This window comes from Camponotus vicinus, unplaced genomic scaffold (genome assembly GCF_025532165.1).
Source record: "Camponotus vicinus isolate PSW18456_S1 unplaced genomic scaffold, iyCamVici1.0 SCAF_4, whole genome shotgun sequence".
NCBI lineage: Eukaryota > Metazoa > Arthropoda > Insecta > Hymenoptera > Formicidae > Camponotus > Camponotus vicinus.
In genome coordinates this window covers 9530264-9558114 of record NW_028141976.1, presented here as the reverse complement: position 1 = coordinate 9558114, position 27851 = coordinate 9530264, and the positions used below count along the sequence as shown (strand labels likewise).

At 30.7% G+C, this 27851-nt stretch overlaps 5 protein-coding genes, 1 long non-coding RNA gene and 1 pseudogene across 15 annotated transcripts in view; 4 read left to right on the top strand and 3 right to left on the bottom strand.

Annotated features, from left to right (window-relative positions):
• Positions 1–27851, bottom strand: part of LOC145970457 (uncharacterized) — a 79717-nt gene that overhangs the window by 21650 nt on the left and 30216 nt on the right. The gene's annotated exons all lie outside the window — the stretch shown is intronic.
• On the bottom strand, positions 104–27416 carry LOC145970390 (uncharacterized). Of its 6 annotated transcripts, XM_083097152.1 has the most exons (11): positions 27251–27416; positions 24406–24508; positions 22712–22852; positions 6827–6900; positions 4129–4333; positions 3820–4041; positions 3569–3682; positions 3406–3495; positions 2693–2931; positions 2416–2575; positions 104–562 (listed from the first exon to the last, which is right to left on the bottom strand). In XM_083097152.1, exons 5-11 carry the CDS (start codon positions 4325–4327, stop codon positions 432–434), a joined length of 1155 nt encoding a protein of 384 aa, XP_082953278.1. In that variant the 5' UTR covers positions 4328–4333; positions 6827–6900; positions 22712–22852; positions 24406–24508; positions 27251–27416; the 3' UTR covers positions 104–431. The 6 variants fall into 6 exon arrangements, 5 of the variants coding, with proteins under 5 accessions (XP_082953278.1, XP_082953279.1, XP_082953280.1 ...); XM_083097153.1 differs by lacking the exons at positions 22712–22852; positions 24406–24508; XR_014438418.1 differs by lacking the exons at positions 6827–6900; positions 22712–22852; positions 24406–24508; positions 27251–27416 and adding an exon at positions 889–1051 and having other exon boundaries at positions 422–562; positions 4129–6250.
• Positions 9516–11660, top strand: LOC145970369 (uncharacterized). The gene has a single exon (XM_083097097.1). It carries the CDS (start codon positions 9636–9638, stop codon positions 11367–11369), a length of 1734 nt encoding a protein of 577 aa, XP_082953223.1. The 5' UTR covers positions 9516–9635; the 3' UTR covers positions 11370–11660.
• LOC145970370 (uncharacterized) lies at positions 10581–25433 on the top strand. 2 transcript variants are annotated; one of them, XM_083097098.1, is made up of 6 exons: positions 10581–10668; positions 22715–23649; positions 23745–23786; positions 23853–24006; positions 24088–24250; positions 24428–25367. In XM_083097098.1, exons 1-6 carry the CDS (start codon positions 10648–10650, stop codon positions 24616–24618), a joined length of 1506 nt encoding a protein of 501 aa, XP_082953224.1. In that variant the 5' UTR covers positions 10581–10647; the 3' UTR covers positions 24619–25367. The 2 variants fall into 2 exon arrangements, with proteins under 2 accessions (XP_082953224.1, XP_082953225.1); XM_083097099.1 differs by lacking the exon at positions 10581–10668 and adding an exon at positions 22263–22331 and having other exon boundaries at positions 24428–25433.
• On the bottom strand, positions 12140–14407 carry LOC145970415 (uncharacterized; annotated as a pseudogene). Its single transcript, XR_014438427.1, has 6 exons — positions 14213–14407; positions 14063–14101; positions 13836–13980; positions 13508–13670; positions 13161–13413; positions 12140–12829 (listed from the first exon to the last, which is right to left on the bottom strand). The product of XR_014438427.1 is annotated as an uncharacterized LOC145970415 (transcript).
• Positions 13694–21123, top strand: LOC145970404 (uncharacterized). 3 transcript variants are annotated; one of them, XR_014438421.1, is made up of 8 exons: positions 13695–14787; positions 18529–19095; positions 19204–19242; positions 19325–19469; positions 19635–19797; positions 19890–20142; positions 20473–20646; positions 20944–21123. XR_014438421.1 is itself a non-coding variant. In XM_083097198.1 (7 exons), exons 2-6 carry the CDS (start codon positions 18770–18772, stop codon positions 20123–20125), a joined length of 909 nt encoding a protein of 302 aa, XP_082953324.1. In that variant the 5' UTR covers positions 13695–14787; positions 18529–18769; the 3' UTR covers positions 20126–20142; positions 20473–21123. The 3 variants fall into 3 exon arrangements, 2 of the variants coding, with proteins under 2 accessions (XP_082953326.1, XP_082953324.1); XM_083097198.1 differs by having other exon boundaries at positions 20473–21123; XM_083097200.1 differs by lacking the exons at positions 20473–20646; positions 20944–21123 and having other exon boundaries at positions 13694–14787; positions 19892–20084.
• LOC145970443 (uncharacterized) lies at positions 15182–22705 on the top strand. Its single transcript, XM_083097256.1, has 2 exons — positions 15182–18113; positions 22114–22705. The coding sequence occupies exons 1-2, from the start codon at positions 16230–16232 to the stop codon at positions 22333–22335; spliced, it is 2106 nt and encodes a 701-aa protein (XP_082953382.1). The 5' UTR covers positions 15182–16229; the 3' UTR covers positions 22336–22705.

Genomic DNA, 27851 nt, shown 5'->3' with positions numbered 1-27851 from the left:
TACATTTTATTATATGCAATAATTTATTCTCCCCTTTTACCTCAAAAAACGAATCAATATCCGCCAATAAACATTATTACACTTTATATGTTTTACTATCACATGTATTAATTCATATATATTTTGCATATCAACATTTTATCACAATGGTACTTATATATACTTTCAACTTTACAAGTATCATATATCACATTGTTTTACATATTGCATATCACAATATTTTATTATCAAAATATCTATAAACTAAAACTCATAAACTAAACAAATTTATAAACTAAATGCATAAATTAATATATATACGTGTATGTGTGTGTGTGTGTGTAAACTATAAAGTATATAAACTAAAAGAAAAAAATATTAAATTGGAAAGAACAGCAATATATAAAAATTGAAAAGAATAATAATATTACAATAATAATTAAATTAAAAAATTAATTGTTGTTATTTTCTCCTTGGTTTTTATTCTTATTATTGCTGCGTTCCTTTGCTCTTCTTAACCATTTTTGAATCGCTTCTTCGCAATCTTTATTGGTGGAGTTTGGAATACTCTTTTTAGTAGAACCTGTAATATGTTAAAAACAAATTAACAATTAGAAAATTGTACATAGATAATATATTTATCTAAATTATTTGTTTTATTTGTTATATATTTTTATTTATATTTATTTATTATATATTTTTTAATATTTATTTTTTTATTTTATTTGATAATTATCTTGACGTTTTGATCAGTCTAGTCTCTCATAGTATGATTTTTATTATTATAATTAATGCAAATTTAATTTTTAAATAAGTTATTAGTAAGAAACGTGATATTTCTAACAGTGTTTAAAGATTAAACAAAATCTTTTTCTTTTAATGATACATAGAAACTCTTTAATTTCTTACCAACTGATGAAATTTCGTTTTGGTTATTTGATTGTTTGGTTATTTGGTTGTTTGATTTGGTTATTTGGTTATTTGACATTGATGAGCAGCAAGTCAAAAAAAGGAAGTGAGTCGATGAAATTGTTCAGTAATGAATCATCGAAATCACGCGGTTCACTACGGACTTATATAATAATTTAAATTAAAAATATTTAATAATTATAAAAGCGCAGAAAATTCTGCACTAAGTTCAAAATATATCTAAATATACAAAGTATAATTTGATATGCAAGATGTTCCATTTTAACTTACACAGCAAATATCTCTTGAACAATGTATAAAAATATTTCAGACAAAAGTTGTAAAATTTCGAAGAAGAAAGTTAGTGCTATTAATTTTTTCCTAAAGGGTGAGTTTCTAAGTTATTTGAAAGTCTTTTTTTTAATAAAATTATCTTGTTTTTTTATGTAAATAGATTATTAACGCCTTCTTAACAACTTCTTTCTCCTTCGAAATCCTACAACTTTTGTCTGAAATATTTTTCTCTAAAATATATTGTTTAAGAGATATTTTGCTGTGTATATTAAAAAAATGATATACTCTGTATATATTATTAACTCTCTAATGGAATTTAATAGTGTTATAACTATATATATAATTATAAATATTATAACTAAATATAATTAAATATACAAAGTATAATTTGATATATATATATATATATATATATATATATATATATATATATTATAGTACAGCGGTTCTTAACCTTTTTTATGATGCGGACCCCTTCTTATCACATTATTTTCATGCAGCCTCCCAAGTATTAAGTAATGTAAAATTAAGTTTCTTGAAAATAAATTTTCAGAAATTTTCATTTTAGAAAAAAAAATCTGGAAGAATCCGCATTTACCTTAATTTAAAGTTGAAAAACAGCATAAACCAATTGTTTGTCTAAACGCAATAATTAAAATTATTAGGACATTTAAAAATGTTATCTATTTTCTATTTTGTAATTGTCCGAATTAAAATATTTTTATTACATGTATTTCTTTTAGTCTTTACTGCTAAAATTTACTCATATACAGAAAGAGTAATGCAAGAAAAAAATGACACGCGACTCACAGACTCACACAATCAAGGACGGCTTATGTCATGCGTCCGTGTGCGCGCAACCAAGTGCCGCTCGACCAAACGCACATATACGCCTGAGATAAACGGTTCATATACTTCATGTAATTGTTTTTGCATTACTTTTCCAACGAGGATTACACATAAGTTCGTAAACTTTGTGTTTTTTCCGCTATTTCTTCGAGCTTTTGCGGATCCCCTGTGAGGACATCGCGGACCGCCAGAGGTTCGCGAACCCCAAGTTAAGAACCGCTGCTATAGTGTATATATCAAATAATACACAATATATTTAGTTATAATACCAACAATGAAAATAACTAACAAAAAAGTCAGTTACAATTGATTCAACAATAATCTTCAATCTAAAACAGTGATTTTAAATAAGTTAAGTTAAAGATAATCTAATAAACTATTTACCAATTATTAAATCGGCTATTTTTAGTTTATTAAATGTTTTCTTTGCCCGCCTTCCTAACCAGCTGTAAGTAGCTGCAAGATCATTTGTTATTACCAACTGTAAAGCTCTTTGTATAAAATTATATATGGAATATCCACCAATCTTTGAAAGTTCATTCATCTGCAAAATTCAAAATAAGAATAATATATTAATTAAAACTTTTAACTAATAATATTGTAATATAATGTAAAAAAATATAGCATGTATTTGAAAATAATAGATATTATAAAAAATTACCGCAACGTTAAAATTTTTTTCTAAATTTAGATATTCCTCAACACGAGCTAAATCTTCTTCAGTTCGTGCAGGAAAATCAAACATTTGCAAAAAGGAGATTTCTTCTTGTACTTGATTCACATTATTATTTGCAGCGAGATTATTAATAGATGTAGTTAATTCCTGGAGTGCATCTGTGTATTGCCACATATTTGCTTTTAGTATATTTTGTTGACGAATAATCTCTTTGAAATATTTCTCTAGAAAAATGGAATTTATTAATAAATTATTGAACATATGCGCGCGCGTAGTACGTAAATTCGATAATAAGTTTAACAAAAAATATATATAAACTGTAGATTAAATATACAGGCGGGTGTCACTTAATTCGCGCCCACTATTTACATAGTAATATTCCTCATGGAAAACCTTGTCAAAAAGTTCTGAACCTTTTTTTCTATAAAACAATAAAGAAATAATTATTGAGTAAAGTATAGTTAAATAGCGCCGAGCTTTAGCCTGGCGTGTGTTAGTGAGCCGCACACTATTAGACCCGCGGTTCATTGACGCGCATTAAACTAAACCTCAGCGCTGTTTGGTTATATTTTACTCAATAATTATTCCTTTATTATGTTATAGAAAAAAATGGTTCAGAACTTTTTGACAAGATTTTCCATGAGGAATATCACTGTGTAAATAGTGGGTACAAATTAAGTGATATCCTCTATACATACCGCAATTGTATTGTAAATGTAATGGACAACATTTGCATTCATTCATAAATGGCCGGTCATTGCTATTCAAATCTTCGTTATTATCAAAATCTACACATTATAATTTTATATTTTAGACACAGTTAATTATTATGAAAATATATTATAATAATAATTTGAAAACCATTTGATTTTGAAGTGCCCTTTCGAAATTTCTCAGTATTTGACAATGTGCTAATATTAGTAGCTTCATCATTGCTCTTTTTTTTCGGCTTGGTTTTTATAAAAGTATTGTCTTCTGAAGAAAAAAACAATTGAGGATCAAACTTTAAATGTAAATTTTTGAATTCATAAATTGATTGCTATTGTTTTATTTTATTTATAAAATTTTTATAAAATTTCTTTAATATATCAGATAGATAAATGTATACAAACCGTTTGTTGGTTTCATACGTGGAGGAGTCGGTAATTTAGTGGCGAATTGGTTGTCATTGTTATTATCGTCTGACGACGATAAATTACTCTCTTCAAATGAGGAGCCATACGTTTTTATAGTGATTTTCCTTTTAGACACGGCTAATCTACCGCTGACATCAGAATTTATATCAGAAGAATATTCTGCTTTACGACATTTCTCTTTTGCTATTGAATAATTGTCTGAAACAAAATAACAAGTGACATATAACGTAACAAGATACAATAAATAATTTTTTTATTAAAATATAATAAGTAGTATATATTTACCGAAAGTTCCATGTCTTAGAATCCGAACAGGATATGAGGGCCAACAAGTTTTTGGTTCTTCGTGATTTCTAATTGCTGCAGTTATTTTATCAAATGGAAGCGATGGCCAATAACACTTATTGTTAATTAACCAACTAGATGGAACCGCTTCTACGGTATCTTCGTCCGTGAAAATGACGATTGTCCACGTTTTTGCCATATTTTTCTACACATTCTCAACATTTGTACATTGGATGCATCCAGAAGTACGACCTTGAAGTGAGCGGTCGTACTTCTGGATGGACCCAATAATTCCAGATCACAATAATTCCGAATATTATAAATGTAGAATCATACCATCAATAAAATTTATTTCACAAAAGAATAATTAATATATTTTTATTATTTTATATTCATAATTTAATATTAATATTTTTATTAATAATTTGTCAATTTTAATTACAAAATATTATAAATAGAATTAACATTACTTAAATATAAAATATAAAATTCAATCGACATTACTTAAATAATATTAAATTAAAATTTTTTAATATGTAAAAATAAAATCATAATCCGATCATAAAGAGTGAAGTAAAGGAAAAACAACAAATTTATCTTTAAATTGTAATCTGACACATTTATGCAATATTTCATTAATATTCCACCTTTGGAGATTCTTACTAATATTTTCCACTAAATGTATACCTAAATCAGAAGATTTACATAGTTCATTATAAAAATCTGTTATTGATTCATATTTATTTCCTATTATTACTGCATTTTCACTGTCTATACTAGCAATATTTTAAATTAAAATGATGACACCATTGCTTAATCTACAACAATTATCTGGTTCTTTTATTTTCAAAGTAAAATTAGGAAACACTATTTTTTCCCACTGACTTCTATATAAATTTCGATCTAAAGGGCCATTATTATGTTTATTTAATAATTCGGGTTCGATATTCAATTTATTTTCTTTGTTTAATTCCACGAAGTTTTCTTCATGTATACGATTTATTATTTGTTGTAACGGTTTATCTTTTTTACGAATATATCCTTTTATTTTTTGCATATGATTTTCGAAGGGGTAGGCACTGTAATTTTGTAAAACACCAAATTTTTTTACATCCTCATATACATGTAACAAATTATGTATATTAATTGTACAATTGTCTTTACCATACAAAATGATAAAAGATTTTACAAAATAATTAAAAAGAGAATTAGCATAATCTAAATATTTAATATGAGGAGATGATAAAATAGTTACAGCAACATTCAAACACATGAAATTGAGATAAATGTCATGACTGAGAACAGATTTTAAAACTACAGGCCCTGTGTATAGTAAAAATTGCCTGAATTCTGTTGCCTTCCACCTTCTACTTTCTTGTAACGATCTCGGTTTACGATTGAATTCCAATGGAATATTTTTAACTTGATTTATTAATAAATCAGAAATTTGTGAAATTTGTGTATGAGAAAATTTTGTTGGTGGTTTACCAAAACACCACAAATGTACTAAAGTTCTTGTAACGCCCAGATCAATTAAATGCATTGGCTCTACAGGAAAATCATTAATCATATTTAAATCTTTAATTAATTCAAGATCTGAAATTTTTAAATTTACATGATGTTCTTCTTGAGTTTTTGATCTAAATTCAAAATCGGTTCTATCACGAAATTTTCTTAAACTCGAAAAACAAACTCTACCATTAATATAATCCCCCTCAATATGACATTTTGTACACGAATAATAACCAGTATGACCTTTAGTAAATTTAATAAACGCCTTAGCAGGCGTATCACATATGAAACCTTTAATTTTAAAAGGATAGTTAGATTCATTTATTGTTATACCATGCGTTGATAAATCGATAGCTTCATTGATAAAATCTTTTAGAAATACATTTGCATCATTTGGTTTTGTTTCTCCGTGATATATGCCTACAATACCTACTTTACAACGATTTTCAACTAAACTGCATAATATTGGCCACAACTGTTGATTTGAACTTTTAAAAAGAGGTAAGCCATCAATATTTATATAAACTTCTACTTGTTGTAAATTTTTTAAAGTTATAAATGAAAAAAGTTTCTGAACGCAATTATTTAAACCGAAATGAAAATAATGTCCTGGTTAAACAATTTTTAAAGCTATTTTTCTAGGAGTTTTCATTAATACGCGAGCATCCGAAGGCAAATCATTATGTTTTGACTTTAAAATATCTAATAATTCATTCAGAGCAATATGAGTAATTTTATTTTTCAGAGCCCAAGTAGCTAATTGAGATGCTAACGAAGATTCATTAGCTGTATTATTGAAATTTTTATTACTAATTAATTCATCGTTATTCAAAGTATTTTCATTATTCGAATCATTGTTGTTATCAGATTCATCATTATCTGAGTCAAAATTTTCTATATCATCTATATTGTTATCTATATTGTTATCTATATTATCTGCTATATTGTTATCTATATTACCTATATTGTTATCTATATTATTATCTATGTTATCAATCTCAATAGTGAAATCATTATCCAATTCAATGTGACCATCAATGCATGGTGTTGTAATAAATTCTTTATTAATATCATTATTTTTATTTAAAAATTGAGCAAAATCATCAGATTTAATTAAATTTATTGAAATATCTGTACAGGCTTTTGCGCGCCTGTAATATTTAGTAGAAATTTTAGGCATACTTACTTTTTATTTTCTGTATAACAGTCTCTAGTGCAATCTCCCAAAACGTGGTGGTCTTGCGCTCCAGAATTAAAACTCTATAAAATAAAAAATGTCTTAATTTATATTTAAAAGTACTTATTCTAAAGAATATAGAAAATAAGAATGTGTTCATGATGCATTTGTATTTTAAACTTTCATATTTTAAGTCTATGTGCTAACAATAAATTAAATTAATATTTTATTTATATGACAATACATATTTTTTATCAAGCAAGAATAGAGTTTAAGGAGCCTATTCTGTAACTTTTAACAATGTTGTTATGCATTACTGCACAGATTTTGTGTATCATATAATAGCTGCGCAATGATACACAACAACATATCATTAAAAATATAGAATAGATTCCTAAGTGTACAGTATTTATTTATTTGCTTATCGTAATTATAATCTCTTTTAAAAATATTATAAATATATTATAAAATAGTTCTGCTTTGATATTGAATCTATTCAAAAATCATCGTTGGCTGAGATGTATTCACATAAGCTAAACACTGCCACATTTTTGAAATTAATTTATATTTTTAAACATTTTTATTGACATTTTTGTTAATAGTAATAATTATAAGCTAACAAAATCAATAATATACTAGATATATATCAAGCATTTTTCAGATTTTTACATATATTGTATCAAAATTACATATTCTCAATAAAAATACAATATAACAGTAACATATAACATTATAATGTTATAATTTCGTATTCAATAATATGTAACTGCAATGTAATGTGTCTTGTTTATAATAGTTACATTTGTTGAGTAGGAAATTATAACATTAATATATTATATATGTTGTTAGAGTATGATATTTTACTGATGAGAATATGTATATGATTTTGATTCAGCACAGAAATCTAAAATATGCATACCCAGTCAGCAAAGTCTGTTCAAACAGATTTTGCCAATTTCTGCTACAAATTTTTGTCGACAGTAAGATTGCAGATTGCATACAAAATTTGTTATATCAAATAATGATAACAGAATGTCAGCAGAAATGTTACAAAACCTGCTGACATAATTTGATAGCAGAAACTGAACAGGATTTGTTTAAACTTATCATAGCAGATTGGTGGCAGAAATCGAGCAAGATCTGCGCAACACAATTTGATATCAGATTGGTTGCAAAAATCGAGCAAAATCTGAGTAATGCAATTTGATGTCAGATTGTTGGCAGAAACCGAACAGAAGTTGTATAAAATTATTATAGAAGATTGGCGACAGAAACAGAGCAGGACTTGTACAAAACAGTTTGTTGTCAGATTGATTGCAGAAATCGAGCAGAATCTGTGCAATGCAGTTTGATGTTAGATTGTTGGCAGAAATCGAGCAGAAGTTGTATAAAATTATTATAACAGATTGGCGACAGAAACAGAGCAGGATCTGCGCAAAATAGTTTGATGTCAGATTGATTGCAGAAACCGAACAGAATCTGTGCTATGCAGTTTGATATCAAATTTTTAGCAAAAACCGAGCAGGAACTGGCATCATTATTAAATGTAATAATGACGATATTGAAATGCTTCTAATTTATTAATAAACATTTGTTTATTTCATTTATTTAAAAGGAAAGGAGCAATATTGATTTTATTTCGTTACGATTTTTAATCATAAATAATTTACAAAAAAAAACTAAAACACACACACACAGAAAAAAATAATGTTGATTAAACAACATTATGAAAAGTTAAAATTTATTTTATTAATTGAAAATAATATTATTAATATTAATCAAATCAATATATGGCGTATTGACCTAAATAATAATATTGAATAAAATAAATTTCAACTGTTATGATATTGATTGAACATTTTTTTTATATGCAATTTAAAACGCATCTGAAACTCTATTTTACACGCACACGCGTACACACACACACACACACACACACACACACACACACACACACACACACGCACGCACGCACGCACGCACGCACACATACATTATATGCATATTTTTAATTTAAAAATAAATAGGCATAAAGTATTCCTAAATAATATAATACTTGTAATACTTTTATATATAAATTATTAATAATAATTTGCCGAATGTAGATTAATTATAATTTATTAAATGAAAAGATTAATTATAAATGTCTTATAATATGAGAAGTCATCTATGTATGTACAAATGCACAGATATGCATATAACATAAGTATAAGGCATTTTTATTATAAAACTTTTGTATAAAACTTTCTGATATCTTGAAAAATTTTTGAGACATTATCAAGAAAAGAGAAAAAAACCGTTCAATACATGAGGGGTGATTTCACCCTTTAAAATCGCTTTTGAGTAGCAATTGAAAATTTCTAAGTTTATCTATTTGTCCCCTTTACATATGTGCAAAGTTTCAACAAAATCGATTATTTACACCTGAAAAATGTTCCCTTGTAAGCGGTTTGTCTGTGAATGCGATCATTAGTTATGATTGAATTGGCTTGACCAAAACCAATTTATAGTGATTGGTTACAGCGATCGCATCTTTACCGCTATTTTTCACGAGCCCAATGGCATAGACGCTACGTTTAGCGCCTAATAGCAGATACATACAAACGCGAACGCGTATATGTGCTGCGCATGCGCAGTACACTTTGTACCGGCGCCATGCGCCATGTGGCTAACGATGAACCTCTCGATCATTCTGAGTTCAACCGTTGCAGCAGTGACTAGTGCGAACAAAGAATATTATATAACAATTGTGATTCGGCAGGATTTATAGCTACAAACATCGTTTGCAACAGACGTCATCGAAAAGATAAGTATAAATATGGAAAGAATAGAAATAAAATCACCTATCTCGCGAAAATCGTTGCACAATTTATCTGTGAGACAACGAAGCAGGGTTATGTACGAAATAAAGAACCGTTTACGACATTATTCAAAAAACAATATTACCGATGAAAATAATCGTGATGTTCAAAATATTTCTATTTCATTAGTTAATAAATATCGCTCTTTTACAAATAATGATAATTGTAATAATAATGATAATTATAATAACGATGCAACTTTGAAAAATGATGCAATTATATCATCCTTTAACGATACTACTTCTTCTTTGTTTCCTCGGCATTCAGTAAAAGTTAACGATACTTCGATTGAGTTATCTTTTCGCGAACGTTTAGCGTCTTGTTTCGTGGATAATAATTTAACGCATATTCAAGGTAATAGCATATTATCTCTTCTTCGAACACATCCGTGCTTTTCTACTTTGCCTAAAGATATAAGAACATTTCTTGATACACCAAATACACGTGTTGTCGTTTCTGATGTAGAAGCGGGAGAATATGTCCATTTTGATCTTGAAGCAGGAATTGTTCGACATCTTTCAAATATTTCAATACCATCTATTATTAATTATTTAGAACTTGATTTCAACGTAGATGGATGTAGCTTAGATAAATCAGGTAGTAATCAAATTTGGCCCATTCAGTGCAGAATTGTAAACATACAACAGGCAAGGCCAATAGTAGTAGGAATTTATAAAGGTGCACATAAACCATGCGATCCTAATACTTACTTGAAACAATTTATTGCAGATATTTCAAGGGTCATGTCTAACGGAGGAATTAATTTTCATGGCAATAAAATTCCAATACGACTGAGATGTTTTATAGCTGATGCACCAGCTCGAGCTTTCATTCTTAATCATCGTAGTCATGTCTCTTTACATCCTTGTTCCAAGTGTAAAGTGTCTGGTATACGCTGTGAAGGTCGCTATGTCTTCAATGGTATAAATCATTCTCTTCGAACTGATGAGGAATATGTGAAATGTGTAGATGAAGATCATCATAAAGAGGGTAAGAGCCCATTATCAATGCTTCCTATAGGAATAATTTCGCAAACACCTTTTGAGTATATGCATCTGGTGTGTTTGGGTGTCATGAAAAAATTGTTATCTGCATGGGTACATGGAAAATACTCACGTCTGTCTAAATTATCAGGAAGATCTATATCTATCATGTGTGCGAGATTGAATAATCTTAAAAAATATTGTCCGTCAGATTTTGCAAGACGTCCTAGATCTCTCGATATGTGTTCCAAATATAAAGCGACAGAATTTCGTCAATTTCTGCTTTATACAGGACCAGTTGTAACATATGGTCTATTGGATGAGAGATTATACAAGCATTTTTTATTTTTACATGTGGCAATAAGAATCTTAGTTTCTAATTCATCATCAAAACGATTTCTGAATTTTGCAGAACTTGCACTACAAAAATTTGTTCTTCGAAGTGATTCTCTTTATGGTCCAACTTTCAATACTTATAATATCCATGATCTTCTTCATCTTACGGATGATGTAAGACAGTTTGGCGGTTTGGATTCGTTTTCTGCATTTCCTTATGAAAATAACATGTCTATTTTTAGAAAATATTGTAGAAAACCAGGGTTACCTCCCCAGATAGCCAAATATGCGCGAACAGATTTAAGCAGAACCTGCAGTCAATTTATGCTGTCAGAGAGAGAACAAAATTTGATACAGAAGTTGCTCTATTAAACGCGGTTGTCAAATTGGTGTCAGAAATGCGACAGAGCTTGCTGTTAGGCAATGTGAGCAGACTGGCAGCAAAAACCGCGCAGAGTCTGCACATACCTGACAGCAGACTGGCAGCAGAAATCGCGCAGAGCCTGCGCACAAAACCTGATAGCAGATTGACAGCAGAAATGCGACAGAGCCTGCTGACAGGCTATGTGAGCAGACTGACAGCAGAAATCGCGCAGAGTCTGCACCTACATGACAGCAGACTGACAGCAGAACTCGCGCAGAGCCTGCACACATAACCCAATAGCAGACTGACGGCAGAAATGCGACAGAGCCTGCTGACAGGCTATGTGAGCAGACTGGCAGCAAAAACCGCCCAGAGTCTGCGCACATATCTGACAGCAAATTGACAGCAGAAACCGAGCAGATCCTGCGCACATAACTTGGCAACAGATTGATAGCAGAAATCGAGCAGACTCTGTACATAACCAGCGGTTAAATAGACGCGCATTTAAATTTTAAATCTGAATAATAGGTCTTTTAATTGAACTGACTACTATATTAGTTAAAAGGTTATCTCTTTCCTTCTAATATGGAGTAAAAAAGAATTCATGACAATTTCTTTTTTATTCCACATTAGAATAAGGACAGAAATAAACTCCAAACTCGTGCAGCTAGTTCAGCTGAAAAGAACAGATTCATTATCGAAACGTGACTTTTTATTTTTTGAAGTATGGGAATGCAAATATAATTATTAAAATATAATAAGAAAACAGTATTTTATTTATACACACACACACACACACACACACTCACACACACATAATATACAATAATATATAAGATATATATTTTACACATTCGCACATATATCACATTTAATCATATATAATAGATTTGTTTCTTCATCCCGACGTCATCTTCAGAAACGAAGAATAATGCTATTCTTTTCCACACCCACTTCCTTGTCCTTCGATGCAAGTTTACCTAAACATAAAATCACAACATAAAATAGGCGCAAGGACATACCTTTCAATTAAAATGGCGCTGAAAAGTGCCGATTTTTTATTACGTATAAAAGATACGTTTCAACGTTTTATCATTAAAAATAGCACTGAAAAGTGCTGATTCATCTGTCTGAAACAGACAGAGACCAAGATATCGATTGTGTAACTTTTTCTAAAGTGAAAACGTGAAAAGAGAAAAAAGAAAAATCCGCCACTCACGCATTGATTTTAAAATGAAATCAATGTGTGATTGGAAGAAATTTTTCACTTTTTACGTTTTCATGTTAGAAAAAGTCACACAATCGATATCCAAACCACAGGTCTCTCTCCTTCTCCTCTTCCCCACACCCTCCTTTCCCTCATCTTGTCTTTTCGCTCTTCTTTCTTCATTTCTTCTTTGTCCTCTCTTTCTTGTCTTCTCTTTCATTGGTCCTTTGGCACGTTCTTCATATTATTCTGTAAATAAATCTGCAAAAAAAAACGTACATGTTAATTTTAAAAAAGAGATGAAAGCTATTAAGATAAAAATATCAATATCTCAAGTGTATTTAAATTTGGATGCTGATCATTTTTTATGTTTAATATGAATATTTCTTAATTTTTAACAAATGTATACATATATATTTTGATTCATATTCTAATTCATATTCTAATACATTTTTAATTCTAATATTTCTACTTGCAACATAAAATATGTATTCACATGATGTGTGCATACATATATTAAATTTAAAGTAGAAATATTAGAATTCAAAGGTAAAAGCAATACGAATGTCCAGTCGTAAATCGAGATGTTTACCTTATGCAAATAATAAGTTATTCATCATCTACTTCTTCAGGATCTTCTTCTCCTCCTCTCTCTTCTTCTCTGCCTCTCTCTTCTTCTTCCTCCCAAAAATCCCGGTTAACTCTTGGTGCTCCGACTCTCCGTGCACGTGGACCACGCATCCTACTGCGATAGCTTTCCTTCGCAACGCGCAGAGTGTCCCGCATCTGCGTCTGAAATTCTGCTCGCGTTGGTCTTTGGAAATGTCGATTCCTGCAAATAGCCTCTGAAAAAAGGAACATTATATATATATATATTTACATATGTATATATAAAATATAATATTAATATCTTTTAAGTAAAAGCGGAAAATTTTGTACCATAAATGGCCATGATGAAACGAGCGTTGTATAAAGGTCGCTGTCCTTCTTCTCGGCCCCACCAAGTGAAAGATCGCGTCAATTGGTCTGCAAAGCCTTCCTTAAAACATAGATTTACGGCTTCCTTTAAGTGAAAGCCGCCGATATATTGGAAGTAATTAACCTGAAAAGATATATTAATTGAAAAAAATATAAAATATAATAATATATATATATATAAGTATATGTGTGTGTAATAAATCAATACTTATATATATTAAAGAAGTTAAAATGTTCTCTTTCCTCCACCTCCTCTCTCTCTCTCACACACATACAAACGAACACTTACAACATCGGAATATCCATTGTCATCAATATTTTAAAATGCGTCCATTTGGTCCAACGTTGAAATTGGAAGTATAGCTGGCTTCTGTGCAATGGAATTGCGATTTTGAACGCATTTCAAAATTTTCTCCAGGAGGCCATTCATTCTTCTGAAAATGAAAGGATTAATCAATAATTTTGAAAGAAAAAAAAGGACTTTTAATATTTAAATACAATACATTTCATACTTACTTCAATTCTGCCTCCACGCGATCCATTTGTTCTTCTTTCCTGTAATTATATATAAACATTTTCAAGTACATTTTTTTTCACGCTCATATTTTTTTATTTACTTTACAAATAAAAGTAAAATACTGTACAAATAAGTACAAATGAGGGTACCTCTTCTCCTTAAATTGTTTTTGGTATGGGATTCCTTGTGAATAATAGCCAACATATTCATCACGGGGATGGTGACGTGATGAATTTTGCTGCTGCCTGGACCAGGTTTCTGCAGATGTCTGAAACTCGGATAAGGTATTATTAATATAATACGATTTATCAGAACCCCCACCTGTGACAAGTGTAAAATCTGTTTGTGCATTGTGTGGGTGTTGCTGTATGGTAGATGTATGTGCATGTGTATTTTCGTATGCCCGTGTTTCTGGTGTATATCTTGTATGAGTTGAAATGTTTGAGTGTGTTTGTATGTTTGTGTTCGTGCATTGTGATGTATATTGTTGTTCTGTATATTGTTGTGTATGTGGTTGTCTCAAGCATGTATTAGTAATAGAATTTGTAGGACTCTGATTATTTAATTCCCTGTTGATGTCGGCGATATCTTCGTTGATTACATCTGGTCCTGTGATGGTAGCTTCTGCTGTGGTCCTCCTTTGCTTTCTTGGACTTTCATCAGACGATGTTGTTTGGTACCGCACAGGTTTAGGAACCACGCCCTTTGGCCGATCCATATCGCTGTAAGTATATAAAAACACATAATATATATAAATTTTTTGTACATCTCAAATATGTCTGTTTTTGTCATTTCTACAATATGCATATATATATACATTATTTATAATATGCAACATATATATTAATAATTTGCTAGAAATTTAGATACATTATAAAAATATAATGGTGTGATAAAAGAATACGTAGCACACTTTCTATCTATTATCTGTGTGCGTATCATATATAACTGCGACAATGTATTTCGATGATTCCATTATCAAGTGATCTATATTTTTCCACAAAAGCATTTTGCATTCACTTCATTGAATTGAAAATGATGATCTCTCTCATCTCTCTTACACTGACACATATACATTTGTAGATATATACTTGAAAGTCTGAGAATTGTTGCAATTTTTAAAATTTTTTATATATCTTTAAAAAAATCGTTAGCAGCTAAATATAATTGAAGCTATTGATATTACTCGAATAACTATATTCTGCAACAGATGAAACACCCTGCATATAATGCAAAATTTTTATTTCAATGTGTGACAACAATGAGGCAGGGTTCTAAAAATTGCCAGTTATATGAAAATCTATATGTGTGTTATAGATTTTCATTACTATTATAGCTGCGTGAATATCTAACAAAACTAATATATTTTTCAAGAATTATCTTTCTTCTTAAATCCTAAAACTCTTTATTTCGTTGTCTATTATATATAAACTATAATGCGACTTCAGCATGGATAATTATTTATAAATAAGTGGATAATAATTTAAAATAAGAATGAGTTTCATATTTACGTGTTTTTCCTGTTGCAGATACGGAAAAAATATGGTTTCTTCGCAGAACAATTCGCAAATTCGTCGAGTCCAACTCACTGTCTTAATAGTTGAACTCGGAATGACCGGTATTAGGTGTTACGTATAGCCGTAGCATACCGCGAAACTCAATATCCAATCATGAGTTTCTTCAATATGGCTCTACCAATCTGAGATTTCTCTTTTGGCACCTAACCGCTACTGTAATTTAGCCTATTTCGTCGTTTACGCACGTGGTTGCGGTATTATCGGTTAGGCGCCAAAAAGGAGATCTCAGATTGATGGAGCCATATTGAAGAAACTCGTGATTGGATATTGAAGGTTTGTTTGCGTCGCATGCCCCAATATGCTCCTACTCACTCCAACGAACTTTGATTTGCTCATTCCGATGACGCCAACCAATTGAAGTGCGTTGGAGCGAGTAGGAGCATGTTGGGGCATGCGACGCGAACAAACCTTGAGTTTCGCGGTATGCTACGGTTACACGTAACACCTAATACCGGTTATTCCGAGTTAAACTGTTAAGACAGTGAGTTAAACTCGACGAATTTGTGATTTGTACTGCGAAGATACCACGTTTTTCTTGTGCCTGCAGTTTCCTGTGCCTCTAACAGAAAAAAGATACGTATATATAAATATGAAACCTCAGATTAAATTATCTACTTCGCGAAAATCACTGCATAAATTGTCCATAAGACAACGAAGTAGGGTTATAAGTCAAGTAAGAGAGAACTTGCGCTTGAAAAATTCTCACACGTGTAACGTTGCACAATTGAATAATTCCTCATTGCAAAATATTTCTACTTCATCGGTTGTAGAATGTAGTTCTTCTAATCTTGATACTTTACAGAATAATAGAGACATTTGCATAAATGTCAATGAGGATGATACGGCATCTTGTTCTTCTTCCATTTCACATGATTCTCAAACATCTTCATTTTCTACTTCTGAAGAACCATCTTTTCGTGAACATTTAGCATCTTGTTTTGTTGAAAATAATATAACGCATTCGCAAGGTAACAGTATCTTGTCAGTTCTGAAGAAACATACTTGTTTCTCTAATAATTTGCCCACAGATGTTAGATCTCTTCTAAATACACCACGACAACGTGTTATTATATGTAATGTTGAACCAGGGCAATACATTCATTTCAATCTTGAAACAGAAATTATTGAAAGTCTTTTGAATGCTTCATTTATAGCTGTTGTTAGAGAATTAGAACTCGATTTTAGTACAGATGGATGTTCGTTGGACAAATCAAGTAGTATTCATCTCTGGCCGATTCAATGTAAAGTGTCGAATGTGAAAAATATTAAATCAATAGTTGTAGGAATTTATAAAGGTCCACAAAAGCCACATGATCCTAACATTTTCTTTGAAAAATTTGTTGTCGATGTTAGAGCAATTATGGCTAATGGAGGTATAAATTTTCGTGGCAGCAAAATACCAATAAAATTAAGATGTTTTATAGCTGATGCACCAGCTCGTGCTTTTATTTTAAATCATCGTGGTCATATGTCTCGTTATCCCTGTTCAAAGTGTAAAGTTTCTGGTATACTAAGCGATGGTCACTATGTCTTCAACGGTATGAATCATCCTCTTCGCACTGATGAAGAATATGTTTTATGTATAGATGAAGATCATCACAAAGAGGGCACAAGTCCATTGTCATTACTACCAATAGGAATGGTTTCTCAAGTCCCTTTTGAATATATGCATCTTGTATGCTTAGGTGTTATGAAAAAATTGTTATCTGCGTGGATACAAGGTAAATATTCACGAATATCAAAGCTTTCGGGAAGAGATATTTCTAGAATTAGTGATCGTTTAAATATTTTAAAAAAATATTGTCCTACGGAATTTGCAAGACGTCCTAGATCTTTAGATGTATATTCTAAGTACAAAGCGACAGAATTTCGCCAATTTCTTCTTTATATAGGGCCAGTTGTGATGTATAGTATATTGAACGAACATTTGTACAAGCACTTTTTACTCTTACATGGTGCTATAAGAGTCTTAGTTTCAAAGTGTCCCTCGAGAAAACAATTAAAATTTGCAGAACTCGCGTTGCACAAATTTGTACTTCGTTGTAATTCTCTTTATGGTCCAAATTTCAATAGCTACAATGTTCATGGTCTTCTTCATCTCACCGATGATGTTAAACGTCTTGGTAATTTAGATTCATTTTCTGCTTTTCCATACGAAAGTAATATGTCGATTTTTAGAAAGTATTGCAGGAAACCAAATCAACCTCTTCAACAATTTTTCAATAGAATGATGGAAATACGACAACACGGGCTATGTCAAAATCTCAATATTGAGTCATCCATTCGCGTATCAATGTCACATAATACTGATAAAAATAATCCTCATTATACTAAAATACAATTTAATGGAATATATTTAAGTACTGACTTGCGAGATAATTGCTGCATTTTGCTAGACGGATCAATCTGTATCGTCATAAATATTGTTGAAAATAATAATTCATATAATTTGATTGTTAAACGATTTTTAGAAGTAGATAATTTTTATAACATTGGCATGGAGTCCTCAGCCTTTCAGATATATAAATGTGGCAACATTAGCAGAGAGTGTATTACAATTAATTATAATGAAGTGAACGCAAAATGCTATAGAATGCCTTTATGGGAAAATAGATCACTGGATGACAGTGACAGTGATGAAGACGAGATGGAATCATCAAAATACATCGTCGCAGCTATGATACACACGGAATAGATAGAAAGTGTGTGATGTATTCTTTTATCATACCATTATTCTTATAATGTATCAAACATTTCTAGCAAATTATTAAATATATAAGTTGCATATTATTAATGTATATATGCATGTTGTAGAAATGAAAAAAACAGACATATTTATAATGTACAAAAAATTTATATATATATTATGTGTTTTTATATACTTACAGCGATATGGATGGGTCAAAGTATGTGGTTGCTAAACCTGTGTGGTATCAAACGTCTTTGGATGAAAGTCCAAGGAAGCGAAGGAGAAGCACAGCAGAAGCTACCATCACAGGACCAGACGTAATCAACAAAGATATCGCCGATCAATAGGGAAGTAAATCAGAGTCCTATAACTTCTATTATTAATACATACTTGACACAACCACATACACAACAATATACAGAACAACAATATACACCACAATGGACAAACACAAACATACAAACACTCAAACATTTCAATTCACACAAAATACACACCAGAAACACGGGCAAAATACGAAAATACACATGCACAGACATCTACCATACAGCAACACACACGCAATGCACAAACAGATTTACACTTGTCACAGGTGGGGGGGTTCTGATAAATCGCATTATATTAATAATACCTTATCCGAGTTTCAGACATCTGCAGAAACCTGGTCCAGGCAGCAGCAAGATTCATCACGTCACCATCCCCGTGATGAATATGTTGGCTATCATTCACAGGGAATCCCATACCAAAAACAATTTAACGAGAAGAGGTACCCTCATTTTTACTTATTTGTACAGTATTTTACTTATTTGTAAAGTAAATAAAAAAATATGAGTGTGAAAAAAATGTACTTGAAAATGTTTATATATAATTACAGGAAAGAAGAACAAATGAATCGCGTGGAGTCAGAATTGAAGTAACTATGAAATGTATTGTAATTAAATATTAAAAGTTCTTTTTTTTCTTTCAAAATTATTGATTAATCCTTTCATTTCCAGAAGAATGAATGACCTCCTGGAGAAAATTTTGAAATGCGTTCAAAATCGCAATTCCATTGCACAGAAGCCAGCTATACTTCCAATTTCAACGTTGGACCAAATGGACGCATTTCAAAATATTGATGACAATGGATATTCCGATGTTGTAAGTGTTCGTTTGTATGTGTGAGAGAGAGAGAGGAGGTGGAGGAAAGAGAACATTTTAACTTCTTTAATATATATAAGTATTGATTTATTACACACACATATACTTATATATATATATATATTATTATATTTTATATTTTTTTCAATTAATATATCTTTTCAGGTTAATTACTTCGAATATATCGGCGGCTTTCACTTAAAGGAAGCCGTAAATCTATATTTTAAGGAAGGCTTTGCAGACCAATTGACGCGATTTTTCACTTGGTGGGGCCGAGAAGAAGGACAGCGACCTTTATACAACGCTCGTTTCATCATGGCCATTTATGGTACAAAATTTTCCGCTTTTACTTAAAAGATATTAATATTATATTTTATATATACATATGTAAATATATATATATAATGTTCCTTTTTTCAGAGGCTATTTGCAGGAATCGACATTTCCAAAGACCAACGCGAGCAGAATTTCAGACGCAGATGCGGGACACTCTGCGCGTTGCGAAGGAAAGATATCGCAGTAGGATGCGTGGTCCACGTGCACGGAGAGTCGGAGCACCAAGAGTTAACCGGGATTTTTGGGAGGAAGGAGAAGAGAGAGGCAGAGAAGAAGAGAGAGGAGGAGAAGAAGATCCTGAAGAAGTAGATGATGAATAACTTATTATTTGCATAAGGTAAACATCTCGATTTACGACTGAACATTCGTATTGCTTTTACCTTTGAATTCTAATATTTCTACTTTAAATTTAATACATGTATGCACACATCATGTGAATACATATTTTATGTTGCAAGTAGAAATATTAGAATTAAAAATGTATTAGAATATGAATTAGAATATGAATCAAAATATATATGTATACATTTGTTAAAAATTAAGAAATATTCATATTAAACATAAAAAATGATCAGCATCCAAATTTAAATACACTTGAGACATTGATATTTTTATCTTAATAGTTTTCATCTCTTTTTTAAAATTAACTTGTACGTTTTTTTTGCAGATTTATTTACAGGATAATATGAAGAACGTGGCAAAGGACCAATGGGTGACAAAGAAGAAATGAAGAAAGAAGAGCGAAAAGACAGGATGAGGGAAAGGAGGGTGTGGGGAAGAGGAGAAGGAGAGAGACCTGTGGTTTGGATATCGATTGTGTGACTTTTTCTAACGTGAAAACGTAAAAAGTGAAAAATTTCTTCTAATCACACATTGATTTCATTTTAAAATCAATGCGTGAGTGGCGGAAATTTTTCTTTTTTCTCTTTTCACGTTTTCACTTTAGAAAAAGTTACACAATCGATATCTTGGTCTCTGTCTGTTTCAGACAGATGAATCAGCACTTTTCAGTGCTATTTTTAATGATAAAACGTTGAAACGTATCTCTTATACGTAATAAAAAATCGGCACTTTTCAGCGCCATTTTAATTGAAAGGTATGTCCTTGCGCCTATTTTATGTTGTGATTTTATGTTTAGGTAAACTTGCATCGAAGGACAAGGAAGTGGGTGTGGAAAAGAATAGCATTATTCTTCGTTTCTGAAGATGACGTCGGGATGAAGAAACACATCTATTATATATGATTAAATGTGATATATGTGCGAATGTGTAAAATATATATCTTATATATTATTGTATATTATGTGTGTGTGTGTGTGTGTGTGTGTATAAATAAAATACTGTTTTCTTATTATATTTTAATAATTATATTTGCATTCCCATACTTCAAAATAAAGTCACGTTTTGATAATGAATCTGTTTTTTTCAGCTGAACTGACTGCACGAGTTCAAAGTTTATTTTTTTCCTTATTCTAATGTGGAATAAAAAAGATAAACTCATGAATTATCTTTTTTATTCCACATTAGAAGGAAAGAATTAAACTTTTAACTATAGTAATCAGTTCAGTTGAAAAGACCTATATTATTCACATTTAAAATTTAAATGCACGTCTATTTAAAGAGCTGGTTATGTATAGAATCTGCTCGATTTCTGCTGTCAATCTGTTGCCAAGTTCTGTGCGCAGGATCTGCTCGGTTTCTGCCGTCAATCTGTTACCAAGTTATGTGCGCAGGCTCTACTCGGTTTCTGCCGTCAATCTGCTGTCAAATATGTGCGCAGACTCTGCGCGGTTTTTGGTGCCAATCTGCTCACATTGCTTGTCAGCAGATTCTGTCGCATTTCTGCCGTCAATCTGCTACCAGGTTATGTGCGCAGATTCTGCGCGATTTCTGCTGCCAGTCTGCTCACATTGCTTGTCAGCAGATTCTGTCGACAGAATACGAGCTTATTGCGGACACAGATGGCTATGGTTTTGGTTTGGGTTTCTGATCAAATTTGCTGCCAATCTGCGCGCATATTGCTAGCATTTTGCTATCTGGGTCTTCAACAATTTTTCAAAAGAATGAAAGAGATTGAAATTCATGGAACAGTCGATGCTCCTCTCATTGATTTACCCATTCGTGTATCCGCATTGTATAATAATGATAGTAACTATCAACAGTTTCGTAAAATTAAATTTAACGGAATATTGTCGAGTATAGACGTACGTGATAATTGCTGTATCTTATATAATGGATCTATTTGCATTGTCTGCAATATTGTTTTAGATAATAATTTGTATCGTTTGGCAGTCAAAAAATTTTTGCAGATTGAAGATTTTTATGACATTGGTGTATTATCTTCGGCTCTTCAGATATATAAGTGTTCCACGTTGAGTGAAATCTTTTATATTAATCTAGATGAAGTCCATGCTAAATGTTATAGAATGCCTTTCTCGAATTCTACATCGTTGGATGAAAGTGACAATAACGAAGAAGATCATTCGCTTCAATATATTGTCGTAACTATTATACATAGCGAGAAGATGTAAGATATATTCTTGTAAAAATCTTGGCAATTCTTTGTAAAAAATTAAATGATAATTATTTTATTTTCTGCATTAACATTTTGTGGTTTAAAATATTTTATTCTTTTGTTTGCTTTATTAGTCTGTCTCTTTTTTCAAAATGTTTCCTAGTTTGAAAAGTAGTATATTATTATAATCATTATCGCATTAATTTTGCCTTTGGTCATTTTTTTTCTTTCGCTGCATGCTTTCAATTCATAATGTATACTATATATTTCCATTATAATTATACATACATAGTATACATATTTGCAATAATTTTTAAATAGATTTAATAATATTAAATAGATTAAATATTATGTATATTGTACTATAATCATATGTATATATTTTTACTTACAAGCTAATGGAAAAACGACCAAAGCGCACCGTTGGAAGATCTGCCCGCTTTTTAACCACTTCCTCTGATGAATCATCAAAACGCCCAAGAAAAGTCCCAAAGAAGATCACAGCTGGAGACATCGATGAGGATATCGAGCATCTGAAAGAAGTTTTTGAGACTTCAGATTCAGATAATTCTGCCGATATGGACGAAAATAATTCTAATAATATTTATACAGAAGAATACACAGACACACAATCACACATTCTTACCCACACACAATCACAAACAAACATTCCACCTTATACGTCTACAATAACACATTTAACATCACATCCACACACATCCACAAACATTCCATCTCACACATCCACTGTAACACATTTAACATCACATCCACACACATCCACAAACATTTCATCTCATACATCCAATGAAACACATTTAACATCACATCCACACACATCCACAAACATTCCATCTCATACATCCAATGAAACACATTTAACATCACATCCACACTCATCCACAAACATTCCATCTCACACATCCACTGTAACACATTTAACATCACATCCACACACATTCACAAACATTCCATCTCATACATCCAGTGAAACACATTTAACATCATATCCACACACATTCACAAACATTCCATCTCATACATCCAATGAAACACGTTTAACATCATATCCACACACATTCACAAACATTCCATCTCATACATCCAATGAAACACATTTAACATTACCTGCACAAACATTTAACACTGCCAATACACACTCAATACATAATATATTACCCGCACAATCTTCTATGACCAATTATCATACAAATAATACACATCAGTTTCAGAACAATTTAAAAACGTGGCCGACACAGCAAAATCAAATAAACGAGTATCGGATGGATCGCGCTGAAACACAGATTACAAGAGAAATGGACTACATTCGGTAAATTTATACATATTTATAAAAATAATGATTTTTAAGCAAAGAGAGATTCTTTATATTTGCAAGAATATAAACATTACTTACAATGTTTGCAGGATAACGCAAGAAAAATTGAGTAGCATTGATGCTGAGCTCAAGTATGTAAAATGTATCGTATTAACACATGATCTGCATATATAACTTTTATTATACTTTTTATTTAGAAGAATGAATGATTTGCTGCAAAATGTCTTAAGATGCGTGCAAAGTAACAATGACCGCGACCGCATACCGCGTAAGCCAGCCTGTTTACCTATTTCATCCGTGGACGAGATGGATGCTTTTGAAGCTATAAACGATGACGATTACCGTGAAGTAGTAAGTAAATAGATATAAAAATTTTTTATCATTTGCGTAAAATATGTATTAATATTATTGTTTAATACTTTTTCTATATAGATAAATTACTTCAAATACATTGGCGGATTCAATCTGAAAGAAGCAATAAATCTGTGCCTGAAGGATGGACTACAAGACTCGATAACACCGTCATTCACTTGGTGGGGTCGCGAAAAAGATCAACGACCGTTTTATAATACTCGCTTTGTTATTGCAATTTATGGTACAATCTATTTCTCAAGATATATTTAACATTAATATGTATTATGTATAACATTAATGTATCTTATAAATTAAAACATTAAGATAATAAGTTATGTGAATTTATAAAATCTATACATTAATGTTATGCATGCTAATTATAATAATGCTACTTACTATTAGTATGTTCTTTTTTCAGAGGCGGTGAGCAGCAATCGTTATTTCGAGAAACCAACTCGGTCAGAATTCCAACGCCAGATGCGAGAAGCTCTTCGAACAGCTAAAGAGAGATGCAGGAGTAAAATGCTTATACAACGTAAAGGATGCACAGGCAATCATAGACGTGATTTGTGGAGCGATGACGTTCGGGAAGAAAGAATAGACGAGTAAAGATGAGTAAATAAGACGCGCGGACAATCTTTATAAAAAAGATAGGTTTAAATTTTCTTTTACATATTTTTCATACATTTTTATAATATGTATTGATTTGTTTTTATATATTTTATATGTGTTTAAGCTTTTTTTTCAGCAGACTTCGCTGTGGTTGCGAAGAAAGGCACTTTTCAGTGCCATTTTAATTGTATAATATGTTGGAAAATATCTCGTTTACATATAAATCGGCACTTTTCAGTGCCAATAATTATATTGTTCGCGATAATTATATTAATCGGCACTTTTCAGTGCCAATAATTATTGTTCGCAATAATCATATTAATCGGCACTTTTCAGTGCCAATAATTATTGTTCGCAACAACTATAATAATCGGCACTTTTCAGTGTCAATAATTCTCATTATATAATATTAATCAGCACTTTTTAGTGCCAATAATACCTCTATTTTTATAAACACTTTTCAGTGTTTCAGTGTTAAAATATTTATATATTTTTCCTCATACACATGCGTCTTTTAATTTTTATTTTGTGTGTTGCCAGGTTACTTCAGTAATAAAGGAGATCTTCGGAATCTGGATTGTATCTTCCTAACATAAAACTTGCTTTGCAACGGATATTTACATGTAATACTTTTCTATATTTCTATCTATATTTCTTTTATACTTTATAGTATTTTCATTTTGTGACATTTATTTCCTTTACATTGTGTATATATATTTAATTTTAGATTAAATTGAAATTTAATGTCTTATAAAAGGTCATCAATAAGTACTCAGACGTGTGTGTGTGTGTGTTATTAATTATAGATAACCTTTTATAAGACATTAAATTTAAATTAAATCTAAAATTAAATTTTGCCTAATTATTATTAAGATTAGTATTATTTTTATATATTGTATATTAGTATTATATGTAATACTTATAAGTATTATTTATTAAGAAATTATGATTTTTTATTTTTAAACTTAAATATATGTCTAAAATATATATATGTATATATATATATATATATATATATATATATATATATATATAAAATAGTTTCAGACGCGTTATAGACTGTATATCGAAAAAAATGTTGAATTAATATCATGAAAATTCAATTTTATTTCATTCAATAACATATTATTAATCAGGTCAATACGCCATATATTAATTTGATTAATATTAATCATTTTCAATTAATAAAATAAATTTTCATTTCCCATGATGTAGATTCATCAACATTATTTTTCTATATGTTTTGCTTTTTGTTTTATATGTTATACTTTGTTTATGATTTAAAAAATTATAGTTAAATGTATATTTATCCACAATTTTTAGTTACTTTTCTTTTACAAATACGAAAATTTTATATTATTTTTTTTTACAAATACAGCAATTTTCTCGCATAAAACATATATGTACGTAGAACTATTGAATTTGTAAAATAAACTTTTCTTTATAATTAGTGGCATAAAATGTAATCTTTTCTAATTTATTCTTTTATAATTTATATGTAATCTTTTAAAATTTGTAAAAAAATGACATTTTTTGTCTCAATAAACATATATTGCACTATATATATAACATATTACCTTTATATTGCTCGTTTCTCTTATTAAAAAGTAAGGAACTGAGCAGGATCTGCCGTCATAATTTAAATGGAATAGAGCGATATTGAAATGCTTCACTAATTTACATTACTCGTTTCGTTAACTAATTATTAGTTACTAATTTTAGTAATTAGTAACGAATAATTAGTTAGCAAAAAAAGCAATGTAAATTATTTAGTGAAGCATTTCAATGTCGCTCTATTCCATTTAAATTATGACGGCAAGCCCTGCTCAGTTTCTGCTGACAATCTGACATCAAATTGTGTTGTACAGATCTTGCTCAATTACTGTTGCCAATCTGACATCAAATTGTATTGCACAGATCTTGCTCGATTTCTGCCGCCAATCTGACGTCAAATTGCATTGCGCAGGTCCTGCTCGATTTCTGCCGACAATCTGACGTCAAATGGCACTGCACAGATTCTGCTCGATTTCTGCCGCCAATCTGACGTCAAGTTGCATTGCGCAGGTCTTGCTCGATTTCTGCCGCCAATCTGACGTCAAATAACATCGCACAAATCCTGCTCGATTTCTGCTGTCAATCTGCTGTCGGTTTATGCTGACAGATTCTGCTAGCAGAATCCAAGCTTAATGCGGACGCAGTTGATGCCAATCTGCCGCAACATTCTGTTTGAATCTGCTCGCATGCTGCTAGCAGACTGTTAACATTTTGCTTACTGGGTACATATATAAGATATATAATTCATTTTGTTAGCTTGTCATAATTACTATAACAAAAAATGTCAATAAAATTATCTAACAGCACATTGTGAATATTTCTCCATCAATGATGACTTATTTCAAACAGAATCAATATTATCGAAGCAGAATTACATCTTTGTTTTAAAATAAATTATAATCACGATAAGCAAATGAATAAATAGTACTGTACACTTAATTGTATTCTATTCTTGTTTGATAACAAGAAATACATGTATCAATAAAATACCAAATTTTTAGGTTATAAAATTGCCCAAATAATTTTTACAAATACGTGTAAAACACATGTACTACACAATTATACATATACTTACAGTTTTAATTCTTGTATCCGTACAGTCGTATCCTCTCTATTTTGTAGCCGTTAAAACGGCTGATTGATTATAATACTTCACTGAATCTCACGATTGGAATCCAAACGTTCACTTTCAGGAAATAGCGGTAATCGAGCATCGATCAACGTGTCGCGCGTGTCGCGCGCTGTGACGACGATCGATATTATTGGCTCTGCCATTTGTAATATTATTTTCTTTTTTACCATTGGCTATGCAACTCGTGAACTAAATATGAATCGTGCATTACACACAATAATTGTTAGTGTTAATTTTTTGATCACAAATGCAAACAATGAATTTTATGCAATACTTATTATCATGTAATACTTATTATTTATTATAATATTACAGATGAATTACGATAAAGAATTTGTAAATTTTCATCCTTTTTGGAACAAAAATGAATAATCCAAAACAAGTCCATGTACGAACATCCATTGGACGTATAGTATATATCCATAAATTAATTATATAAAGTGGATTTCAAATGGATGTCCACTGGATGTACATTTATTATTAGACAATGTACGTACTTATATGGACGTACAATGGACAACTGTTTTATGTCCATGGATATATG

Coding starts and splice junctions, on each gene's coding strand:
- LOC145970443 (XM_083097256.1), top strand. CDS start 16,230: ATGAAACCTCAGATTAAATTATCTACTTCGCGAAAATCACTGCATAAA. Junction 18,114..22,113: donor TTGTTAAACGATTTTTAGAA/GTAGATAATTTT, acceptor AAATTTTTGCAG/ATTGAAGATTTTTATGACAT.
- LOC145970390 (XM_083097152.1), bottom strand. CDS start 4,327: ATGGCAAAAACGTGGACAATCGTCATTTTCACGGACGAAGATACCGTA. Junction 4,042..4,128: donor TCTAAGACATGGAACTTTCG/GTAAATATATAC, acceptor ATTTTGTTTCAG/ACAATTATTCAATAGCAAAA. Junction 3,496..3,568: donor GGGCACTTCAAAATCAAATG/GTTTTCAAATTA, acceptor TATAATGTGTAG/ATTTTGATAATAACGAAGAT.
- LOC145970370 (XM_083097098.1), top strand. CDS start 10,648: ATGAAGATCATCATAAAGAGG. Junction 24,007..24,087: donor ATGACGATTACCGTGAAGTA/GTAAGTAAATAG, acceptor TTTTCTATATAG/ATAAATTACTTCAAATACAT. Junction 24,251..24,427: donor CTTTGTTATTGCAATTTATG/GTACAATCTATT, acceptor TTCTTTTTTCAG/AGGCGGTGAGCAGCAATCGT.
- LOC145970369 (XM_083097097.1), top strand. CDS start 9,636: ATGGAAAGAATAGAAATAAAATCACCTATCTCGCGAAAATCGTTGCAC.
- LOC145970404 (XM_083097198.1), top strand. CDS start 18,770: ATGGACAAACACAAACATACAAACACTCAAACATTTCAATTCACACAA. Junction 19,470..19,634: donor ACAATGGATATTCCGATGTT/GTAAGTGTTCGT, acceptor ATATCTTTTCAG/GTTAATTACTTCGAATATAT. Junction 19,798..19,889: donor TTTCATCATGGCCATTTATG/GTACAAAATTTT, acceptor TCCTTTTTTCAG/AGGCTATTTGCAGGAATCGA.